At 43.4% G+C, this 12,218-nt stretch overlaps 1 protein-coding gene across 7 annotated transcripts in view; it reads right to left on the reverse strand.

Moving 5' to 3' along the window:
* Nucleotides 1-12,218, reverse strand: part of PTPRT (protein tyrosine phosphatase receptor type T) — a 308,272-nt gene that overhangs the window by 85,614 nt on the left and 210,440 nt on the right. For all 7 annotated transcript variants that reach the window (XM_088480611.1, XM_088480612.1, XM_088480610.1 and 4 more), the window contains exon 7: nucleotides 2,163-2,456. In XM_088480611.1, coding sequence (XP_088336737.1) covers nucleotides 2,163-2,456 — 294 coding nt within the window. The remainder of the gene's footprint in view (nucleotides 1-2,162; nucleotides 2,457-12,218) is intronic.

The raw sequence follows: 12,218 nt of genomic DNA on the forward strand, positions 1-12,218 counted from the left end.
TGCATAATTATATTTTGTTATACTTAAGCAGTTTTCAGTAATGAAGCAATATGTATATGAGTCATGTAATAAACCAAGCATACTTCTCTGGTCTCATTTCATTTACACATTGCAAAGTGGTTATTTGAGCCGTAACTAGGGTAGTGCGGCCAGTGCCATGGCACAGGGCACTGCAGGGCGGGGGGGGGGGGGGCTGTTTGGTCCTGTCAATTTTCCTGTTTATTATCATTCTCACTTGTAGCTTCCTCTTCTGTTATACCCACCATCTCCTGACCTCCCCTATCTCTTCCCTGGTCCTTCACCATGAGGCCATGGCCCTTTTCAAGGTGCACTATCTTATGTCCCTATTTAAAAAATGGGGGGGGGGTGCCAATGCTCCCTCTGGCACGGGGCACCAAAAAGTCTAGTTATGGCTCTGGTGGTTCTAACACCATTCATTATAATGGGATGCAGGGGCACCCAGCACCTCTATTATGAACAGCTGGCAGAAACTTAGTGGTAGAATGCTGTGGACAAAGACCTCTTTGTATTCATGACATGGGTACAAATGGCGAGCTGCATGCACTCTCTCATACAACTCTCCAATAATAGAGACAGAAATAAAGAGAGCAGGGCACATGGCATTCCACAATGATAGTGAGATGGAGACGTAAACTGATACTAGATACTATGGGGTCAATCCAATTGCACGTGATGTACTCGAGTCATCACGGCAATGGCCACACCTTACAGCAGGCCAAATTCTCCTAAAAGTGCTTTCAGCCCAATAGGACTCTGAGCAAAAGTATGCAATTTCAGGCTCAGAGCGAGCCGCGAGGGGTGCGAGATGCCGTTGCCAGCATAAGAGTGGAAGGTAGACAGCACCTAGCAATCTTGAAGCACAATGCAAGTTACAAATGTCACAAACACAAACCTCTGGCCCTAAATAGTGGCACTGTCTGCTCCTCCTTCCATCAATTTCTTCGCATTTTAGAAACATTAAACAGCCCTTTATCAATTCATCACTTTTTTTCTGAGCAGTCTTAATTTTGACAAGGATTTTCAATGTAGTTTTAGTCTTATGCGGGCCATACACGGGGCAATAAAGCAGGCGATCCAACGGATTGGTACGACTTGGCTGCTATATCGCATCGTGTATGGGCCTGATGGCGGACCGAGCACGCACCCGTGGGGTCGTACATCGCACCCACTGATCTTACTGCAGGATCAGTTGATCAGGGGATGCAATCCCATGCAGCGTTATGCGGGTAGGGGAGGGGGGAGCTGGCATATCGGGCGGTCGGCCTCCCGATCGCACCATGTGTGGGGACCGCTCATTATATCAGATGTCGGATCCCCCATTATGTCGCACGGTGCCATCGCACAGTGTATGCCCCGCTTTAGTCGCTTACTTAAAATTGTATTTAGATTAAAGTCACATTTTAGTCTTTTTTTTTTTCTTGCTTCATTTTAGGCAAGATGTAGTCATTGGATCTCAGTTTACAGTTTAGTCTAATTGTGCACGACCCGTATCCCATGTCACAACTCATAAGGACATGGGTGACGCCCGGGTTCCGCAGTGCTTCCTGGGTATACCCATTACCCAGATACTACAACTATCGCAGTCTCGCAAGATCCCACACGTGCCAAGCACTCAGATGGGGAGAGGCCAAGGGAGACTTGGGAAGGAGGGAAGAAAGGACAGAGCTGACGCGTCCGAACACAACAGATCCAGCTATTTCGTCTCGTCGTTATTCGTCAGGGCATCATGAACACAGGTTTCGCCGTAATTTTCGTTATTAAGTTTTGTATATTTTCGTTACATTTTAGTCCTGGAAAAAACTATAATTGACAAACACTTTTAGTAAAAATTTTCGTTGACAAAATTAACACGGTTTCTGAGCCTACCTGCGACTGGTTCAATAATGTCCCAAAAATATTGCGCTATGGTAATTATGTAACAAGGGTAAAACCAGCCCAATCTAAGAAAAAATCAAACCAATTGCAAAGAAGAGAGGAAATTTCTACATTTTCATTTGTAATAAGTTGCATGTTGTATTTTGCAATTGTTGCCTGGAAATACATTTGTAATAACGTCGCACACTGCAATATAAGAACATAAATATATTTTCAATGTTTAATAAGAATAATCTCAGAAGTACCAAGCATACACTCCAGCCTACCTGCACATTTTGTTCTAGTTGTAAGTGGTGGTCCTGGAGGTCCTGTACCACCCTCCCCTGGACGAGTTAACAGGACACGTATTTCATACTCCACATCAGGATCTAAGTGCCATAGCTTATATGTGGGTCCATCCATCACATTGGTCTCAGCCCAGCTGCCTGACGTGGTCCGGTATTCCACCTCTTTTAGGACAATTGGCCCATCGCCAATGATCGAGTTGGCGTTTGGTTTGATCCACAAATATGTAGCTCCCACTGCCAAAAGTTCAGGAGGTGCAATAGGCTTTGGTGGTTCTGGTAGGGCATGGAAAAAAGGACATAAGTATTAACACAACATTTTCTTTTTACATAGTGATTGTGTCTTATTAACAGCGTATCCTACAAGTCTAAAAACTAATATTGAATTCAATATACTCTAATGTTTAATGACACATTATGGTATTTGTACTGTACATATTTTAACATTGGCAATTTATACACATATTGAGGTCACTTGTGTATTATTACTAGTGCTCTCAGGGCTCGATTCAGACCCTCTCGCTAAATGCGTTCACACGCAGCCTGCGTATGCAAATCTGGCAAACCCACAGCAAGGCAGGCGATCGCACAGCAAGGCATTAGCACGCCCACTATGTCTTGGCGTGCGATTGCACTGTGTATGCAGACACCCACCAGCCTGTCTTAAGATGCCCACTTATACACGTCATCTCCAGGAAGTGTATGCAACCATCGGTAACATCGAGTACTATCGGAAGCGAACGGAGCACTGTGGAAGACCGTACCTAACCGCAAAAAAAATTCAGCCACGTGACGTGTACTATGACGCTGCCTCTTAATTATGCACACCTCTGAAATGGCGTTAAGACTCTTGGTATGTCTGCATTCGCACTACCACTCCCCTGTTTTCATCAACCAACCCGTCACCACCCGCAAACAGCTTGTCCTGTCACTCATTCAACCAGGCTGTCTATGCACAGCGAGCGAATGCTTGCCGATCACATGGACTTGTTTGCGCACGGGCACTGCAATGCGTACGCATGCGCACAATACAAATATCGGCGAGCGGGTCTGAATCGAGACGATCATAAAGGCAGGGTGACAACCTTTCCATGTAGTGTTTATACATATTAGAGCTTCATTTTCTTTTTTTCCAAGGTGAGAACATTTCCTCAAGTGGCATTTTTGGAGTGACATGTCTGCCTCTTTGCATTACAAAAAACAAGAGCCGGTGTTTAACATCATAAACAGAAAGAAACCTGCTGTCAGGAAAGTAACAAATTTGGCTGTCAATAAAACCCATAGTCCGGGCTGCTTTATTTTTAGGGCTTCCTCCTTGTTGTTTTTTGTAAAGGTTGACAGCTTAGTCTATTAATTTTGCTGAGAGGCATTGGATCGCAAAGTGCCCATAGCATTTGTACACCTACAACTGTGTGGTTGTGCAGATTAGTAAATTAGAAGACACCAGCACTGAACCCTGCTGCTCAGCCACATGAATGTACCATGCTGGTCTTTGTTATTTCTTCATCATTAGCAGGAAGCCTAAAGGGAGAATTACTTATAACCAGGAGGTCTGCATGAGCCCCTTTCTCCGGCTAACTGTTGTGCTACATTAACCTACAATATTCCAGATTCAGAAATGATCTGATGACCACTTCAACTTCTCTGAGACACGATTAGCTTTCACTTCATTAAATCACATTTCTACTTTAAGACAGTTTAGAACCATGAGAACTACCCATGAAAACCTGAGTAGTAATAGCCAATATATTGAATATTTACCTACTGCAATATATAATAATGTATACGTATATATAAACTGATTACAAACCTTCAGTGTATAATTTTCATTAGTATGTTTGCACTGGGAACCAAAAACACTGTTAATGATAATTAGCATCCATACACTGGTAATGAACATAGTGTACTAGAGCTTATAATGATGTAGATTATCTATTCAGTATTAACTGATCATTAAATCAGTGCTGTATAATGATAGTTAGCATTAACATAACACTATTTTAGAATAATTTGTGTCTACCTATAGGTATTGAACATCCTGCTACTTGTTACATTGGCCAGTATACGGTATCCTACACATGATAGCAATGCCTATTATCTAGAAACCAAGACATTGTATATTTATGCATTGATAATGAATCCACACTATAATATATTAATGATGAAAGTAGGCACTTTATAATGATGCAGAATGTCTATACACCGATAATGAACATGTTGCTCTGTATAATGCTCTCCATGCCCCTAATAAATAAAATATGTGATTTATATGAGTGTTCTGGATGGTTGTCTCCCAAGTCCACATTGAGTGTCTGCAAAAAAATACCTGGATAATTATCTCCAGTGAGAAATAAAACGATCAATAATTGATTGTACAGAGCCGCACCTGAGCTGATATGGATGTGAAGCCAGCACAACTGCAATTAGTTGTTTGAATATTTAGGCACATGAACACATAGCACGGGGAGAGAAACAGGGTGGAGCGAGTCACTGTGACTACAGAAAAGAACAGGGACTGGGAAATAGAAGAGGAATAAGGAAACAGGTTGTCAGACGTAGAAAAGTAGAGGAGAGAGCTTATGATTACTACTGGAAAAGCATAGCCGTATAAGGCTTATTCTATCAGGTGGGTCTCGACAACCTGCATGAGAGAATATAAGAGCAGGTATAAAATATGGGAATGTAAATTGACGGAGCATGTAGCACATAATGAGGAGGATTACTGAAAGATTATGTACAGGATTAAGGAAGGAATAAGTAGGAAATGACTAATATTATTCAAGCATTGAAGAATAAACAATAAAAAATGTCCACAGAAGATGAGACAAGAAATTACATGTCAGAGAGGGTCCAGTTTATATGAAAGTAGATAAGTAGGTGAATGAAGAAAGGAGACAAGAATTTGGCTGCAAAACAACAACTTGATGATCAGTGGGATCTAACAAAACATTAATACATTACCCTGCTTTTGATGGGATGGGGACAATAAACAGTGTTCTGTGTCTTTTTGTGCTGTGACTGTTTTATATATAGTTTAGTTTTATGTTAGTTTGTAGTATATATTGCTGCTGTTATGGCAACTTCTAACATATAGAAAAGATGAAAGACATTTCTGGTCAGTAATCATCCTTAATGCATTAGTAGATATTACAGAACCGGAGTGAGTGAATCCACTGTCATCATGTGTGTCCAACTTATGTCTTCTCATGGATTCTGCAGCATTCATCTCCAGTTAGTTGTTACTGATATATACTTTGTGCGAATCGAAATATGATTTGGCTTTATATATAGATGTTAGATACTTTACCAGTATCACTGGTTGGGCTGTCCAGTAAAGAGTCCTCTGGCAGTTCATTATTGACTGGTAAATGTTTACAGTGGAAAAAAAGTATACAATTTTAAGATGGTGCCATAACTTTATATGTTCTCCTTTGTATGTCGAGCAGTAGCAGACAGTGGCCCTGATTCAGACCCACTCGCAAGCGGGCGCACGTACGTTAGGCGTACGTACAAAAATATTTAAATTCAATGGCTCGCTCGTATTTTCGTTCGCATCTAAAATTCCTCCCAAAACTCTGACGACCCCTCCTCTAACTAACGAGCGTACGAAATAGCGAGCGTACATCCCCGAAATGGCTTGAAAGGAACGCACGCACAAGTATAAACAGGAAGTGGCCTTGTCAGATGTCGATTACCTGCTCCTTTATTCTGCCTACCTCCATCAATCGTATCATGCCAATCAATGTATCAATTAGCTTAATTGTTTGTTTTTTTCAACACAATGCAAGAAACTTTACTCTTGTCCGTGTTTGTGTTTACCCGCAGAATACGTACGGATGAAACATTCGCTTTTATTGTTCAAAAAACATGTGAACCACAATTAAACAATTGTACTATTGCTGTGGATCCCCGCATATTTCCCTGGATTCATTTCTTTATTTAAATTTGCTTACGCATGTCACTGCATCAAGCCTATCATAACTCTCCAGAGATTTCTGGCCCTGTCGAACACATGACTCATACACTAACCAATAAAATTGCTCCTGTTAATTTCCAAAATACATTAGCCAATCAGAAAATTTTTACACACTTTATCAAAAATGATTTTTAAGAAAAACACCATTGCCATCATGAGAGCCTCCGCATTCACCAGGCGCGAGCTGCTGGTGCTTACGGAGGTCATGGATCGCCGGATCACCAGCCAACCTCAACCCATGACCAACCGGCAGAAGCGCTCCGCGTATGCGGAGGCACGGTCCCGCCTGCGGTCCTTCGGCTCACGCCGCAACATCGGGCAGCTGGAGCGCAGGTGGTCCGACCTGCAACGGCGAACGCCCCGCTTGCTGGCATGCTTTCGCATGCAGATCCTGGCAAGTAAGTGTTATGTATTGTGGTTTTAATGTTTGTGTTTGTGGGGCAAACTGCGTGTGCATGTTTTCCTGTCTGTTCTATTTCTTATTTGTACTCATATCTGCGTGAGCATGTTTTCCTGTCTGTTCTATTTCTTATTTGTACTCATATCTGCGTGTGCATGTTTTCCTGTCTGTTCTATTTCTTATTTGTACTCATATCTGCGTGTGCATGTTTTCCTGTCTGTTCTATTTCTTATTTGTACTCATATCTGCGTGTGCATGTTTTCCTGTCTGTTCTATTTCTTATTTGTACTCATATCTGCGTGTGCATGTTTTCCTGTCTGTTCTATTTCTTATTTGTACTCATATCTGCGTGTGCATGTTTTCCTGTCTGTTCTATTTCTTATTTGTACTCATATCTGCGTGTGCATGTTTCCCCTCTATTTCTGATTTATTCATTCTACTGCTATTTGGGTTTTTTTTTTTTTTTGTTTTTTTTTGAGTTTTGTTGCCCGGATTTGTCCATAAACTAACCGCAATTTCTTTGTCATATTTTAGGGGGACAGCCAAGACTCCGCCGTGACCGTCCGTCCAGACGGCGTTCCCGCCCACTAGCCCCAACCCCCAGCCAACACTCCACCCCAAATCTTTCCCCTATTCCCCACTCCTCCCCATCCTTCCCAGACCCTCTCCCGGAAATGTCGGGCCTCCTTCCCCTCCGTCCCACTTCCCCCTCTCCTCCACCCACCCCTCTTCCAATTACCCCCTCCCCGGAGTCCATCATAACTCCTCCCCATTCTTTGGGTAATGACGGATCCTCCGAGGAGGATGATGGAGGTATTTCCGGAGCTCCCGTTTTGTCTCCCGGTATGTTTTTTTTTTTTTTTTTTTTTAAAGCACAAACTGTTTGTATGTAATCATGTGTCGTGCCTTTCTTCGTGTTTTTGTGGCTTGACTTTGGGTGATTTTGAAGGTTTGCCTTTACCTCTTCCTGGTGATTTCAACATACACATATCATACCTCTGGGAATTTGTACCTAGGCCTTGTATTTTTGCCAGCCCCCCCTTTTTTTTTTTGGGTTGGGGTTTAGGAGTGATTTGGTTGTGTTATTTTTTTTTAATGTGGATTCCCTATTGTTGTATTAACCCACACACTTTTCTCACCCACAGAGGAACAGAGGCGTCGGCAAGAGGTGGCGGATTGTGTGGGGCAGATGCGCCAACATGTCATCGGCATTCTGGTGGCCCTCGACCGGCTGTCTGGCCTCCTTCGCCAGTAGTTTTTTTTTTTTGTTATATTTTCTAAATAAATTTATTCAGACAAATATACGTTGTGGCTCATTTTTAAAAACCAAAACCAAGATAGTTTAGCATGACATAAGTAGACTGTTCCTGCAAGGATTTCCCTTTTTTAAAAGTTAGATTGTGTTTTGTCTTTGTATGTCAAACAGACACAAGAAACACATAACTGTAACAATGTCATTTCCCTTTTTGGGTGTAGTGTCAATTACATATTTCTACATTTTCCAGGTTCCTAGTTGGTGCGCAAGCTGCTTAGGCCAATCTTACAAATCCCAAGGTTGGGCCAGGCTTCCTTTTGGTGTGGATTGGGAAGCTGAAAACATATTTCAGTTTAGCTCAACTGGCATCAGTACTGGTTTACCCCTTAGTCAAATGTAACTTGTGTTAACCTGGTTACACTTGCTGTTAACGTCCCAAAAAAGGAAGACCATTTCACTCTCCAAACATTTATTCACAACATAACAGAGAAAACAAAGTGGTCACTCCCAAAAAAAGAACACAGTGATAAATTCAAATACAACACATACCAAGAAATAATTAAATAAAAACAAAAAATCAAGAACTGGTTGACGAAGGACCATGCCAACATGATTCCACAAACATGGCGTTGCGATATGGGTTCCAGAATATATGCCCAAAAGGACCAGATCCAGGTTTGGTAAGGGTAGCAGGAAGTAGTGAGCGTTGGAGTGCCAAAGATTATGTGAACAAACAGAAGATGGTGAGAAAAAAAAAACAAAATTAGATGTTCGCAAACAAACACAAACACATTAGGTATAAACACTGGAGTTTTGTTCAAACTTACCTAAAAAATCTGGCCACCACATCATCGCGTATGGCCCCCCCACATACTGACCTTCGACCAACCTCGGGGGGGCCATCCTCAGGTAAGGCATCCTCTGGCTGCATTGGGACACCACTCCTTATGGCAATGTTGTGAAATATCCCACACAGGACCACAATTTTAGACACCATATCCGGCACATACATGAGCTCGCCACCAGAGCGGTGGAGGCATCTGAATCGGCCTTTTAAAAGGCCGATACAGCGCTCCACCACTTGCCTGGTGGCTGTAAGTGCGGAATTATACGCACTTTGTGGCCCTGGTGTGGGAGCCAAATAAGGAGTGAGCAGCCAGGACATGCAAGGGTATCCACTGTCTCCTGTGAACAAAAATAGACCACATCAGGAACACTGTGTATCAAGCTTAACATTGTTATGTACTAAAGGTCTCCACTTACCCAGAAGCCACGCATCACCAGCTTGTAGGTTGGTTAATTTCTGCCATATCCCTGATTGCCGGATGACGAAGGAGTCATGAGCACTTCCGGGTAATTTAGCATTCAGGGACAGGATCTGGAGGGAGGCATCACATACCACCATTACATTCAGGGAGTGATAGTGTTTACGGTTTCTAAATATTGCCTCCAGCCGTGCTGGAGGCTGAAGTGGTATGTGAGTACCATCCACAACCCCTATGATGTGTGGGAAGCCAGCTATTTGGTAAAAATTGGCCTTGGCCACACTAAGGGCACCCATATCCAAAGGCATTTTAATAAAATGATGGAGGTGCTTGAAAAGTGCCTCCATCACTGCCCTCAGGATCCGGGAAAAGGAGGATTGGGAGATGCCCGCCACTATTCCCACCGTTGTTTGAAACGATCCTGAGGCACAGAAATGTAACACCACCATAAATTGCGTCAGTGGTGGTATTGCTGTTGGACTGTCAATTTGCCGCTCAAGATCACTTTCTATTAATGAGAGAGTGTCTATGATGATTTTGGGAGGTAGACGGTAGCGTCTTAAAACCTCATCATCGGGCATTCCAAAAAGGGTGACACGTGTTCGAAATATCTGGGGCCTTGCATGTCTACGATGCCTACGCCTGGGACGAGTTTGAGGTTGGTCGTCTTCAGGGAGCAGGGCCAGAACAATGCGCCCCAGATCTACCTGAAATTCAAAGTTTACAATGTAAGGCTTTTGAGCCACCCCAAAAGTAACAAAAAACAACTTAGCTTTCTGATACCATCCATAGCTGCTTACATGCCGGGGTATTGTCATGATACGTATAAACTGTAAAAAAGCCAAAAATGAGACATCTAAAATTTAGAGGGTGAATTTTTATTTTTCAAATTGTTGCAAGCCAACACATAAAATAGGCGAAACACACATTTGGCCATCGATGAAAACGACATTGCACACCGTACGTCAAATAGGGTTCAAATGGCCCCCAAAAATGGAAAAGGGACAAGCAAAACTGGTTTACATGATGAATAAGCCGCCAAAAATGCGTTAATTAGTTCGCAAATGCAAGTCACTACACCAACAGTCAAAAATGCGGTAATTAATTCGCAAATGCAAGTCACTACACCAACAGTCAAAAATGCGGTAATTAATTCGCAAATGCAAGTCACTACACCAACAGTCAAAAATGCGGTAATTAATTCGCAAATGCAAGAAAAAAAATGGACTTACCCAACTCGAATATATAAGATTTCCAAAAAAAAGGTCTTGGGGTCCGAAAGCAAAAACAAACTAAAAAAGAAGAAATTAGTGTTAAAAAAAAATAGCTAAACAAAAAACAGAAGTAGACACCAATTGGCCACAAATTAGACTGCACAAAACTTACCAAATCAGGAAAGGATGTGGAAAAAAGCAAAAAAATGCGAACGGAAAACCAAAACAACTGTAGCAAAACCAAACAAAAAACCAACTCTGCCAAATCCTCCAACCGCAAACAACCAAATCCAAACAACTTAACCGCCAACAATCCAACAACCCAACCTCGACTCCACACACACCAAGCCATAAATAGTGTTTATTTTCCCGCACAAATTAAGGATGAATCATAGGGACGCACAATCAATGATGCGGCCGCAAACAAAGGACGCATGTATAAATACGTCACGAAATCACATTGAATTTCTGGTTGATTGCATTCTGGAAGCAGAGACATGGCTTCAGACCAGGGAAACAATGGCCAAAAATCCGGCGGTAAGGCCTTCATGCATTTTGTCTCAATGATTATTTTAAAACAAATATATTGGTCAAGTTGTGAAGTGGCTAAATCTGCATATTTACCCAAATAGGTGAGGAGGATGACATGGAAGAGACTGCTGGCCCCAGTCAACCCGCCAAAGCTGCCAAAAAAAAAAGGCAGCCACATTTCACAAGCAAGGAGATGGAGGTTTTGATCCAGAAGTGCGTTGACATCCTGCCCCAGGCAGCCAGGAATATGAGCCAAAGCCAGAAGTGGAGAATGTGGGAGGAGGTCGCCGTTGCTGTCAATAGGGTGGGTGATTATGTCCGTCTAGCCCGGGATGTCAAACGGCGGTAAGTAAACACTTTCCCATCCTATAAACAAACCCCATTGTAAAAAAAAGGATAATGGGTCCAATTTCATTCCACAGATGGGCAGACTTCAAATATCGTCTCAAGCAAAAACTTGCCGACAGGGCTAGGCATGCAAGGGGGACAGGTGGGGGTCCCACCCCTGTGTCATTGGAGTTGACAGACTTAGAAGAGCTGGCACAGGGGTGTGTGCAGGCTGTGGAGGTGTTTGGCGTGTCCAACATGGATACGGACATGCCAGACTTTGCGGCTCCTCATGTTGGCCAAGGTAAGTCTTGTGATGTCACCAACTCTGAAATGCTATTGTGCCAATATGTAGATTCTAATGTGAGTCTTTTCGCAATTTTCATAACAGAGACAGAGGCGGATGAGTCTGCTCCAGAGGGGAGCCTTGGCCGCAGAATTTCAGCTGGCTCTGCAGGGGAGGAACCAGTACATCCGGCTGAGGACCCTGCAGAAGCCAGTCCAGGGCGTGCCCCCTCGCAGGCAGTGGGCCTCCTCACAGAACTCAATTTTAAATCGGATTGCCATACGGAGATTCTGCAGAGGATGGACGCCAGTCTGATACGGGTGGCTGAGGCCCTGGAGCAAAATGCTGCGGCCAACGTGACCATTGCTCAGGCCCTGGCGGAAAATACCAGGGCCAACATCCGCATCGCCGATGCCCTGGAGCAGCTCGTTCGCCAGCACATGGTGGAGCCGACCTCCCTTCCTGCCGGAACATCCGGATCCTCCACCTCTGGCACAACATCAGCCAATCCTCCAAATGTGCCTAGCCCTGTGCCTAGTCCAGAGGCCACAACATCTGCCTCTGGACAGGCTAGGCCGATGGCATCCCGGACCCGGTCTGGCGCCCACCCTCACCCAGCCAAACGGGCGAGAAAACGGTGACAGCAATGGCGACTTTTCCCACACTCCTTCTGTGCTTGGCTCATATTCCTTTCTGGTCAAAACTTCCCTCTCCTTTCTTGTGAAATGTTTTTAAATTTTGTATTTACGCTTATGTTAGCAGTTATGGTTTTTTTTTTTTTTTT

Source organism: Taudactylus pleione, unplaced genomic scaffold (genome assembly GCF_031769625.1).
Source record: "Taudactylus pleione unplaced genomic scaffold, aTauple2 ptg000256l, whole genome shotgun sequence".
NCBI classification, from domain to species: Eukaryota; Metazoa; Chordata; class Amphibia; order Anura; family Myobatrachidae; genus Taudactylus; species Taudactylus pleione.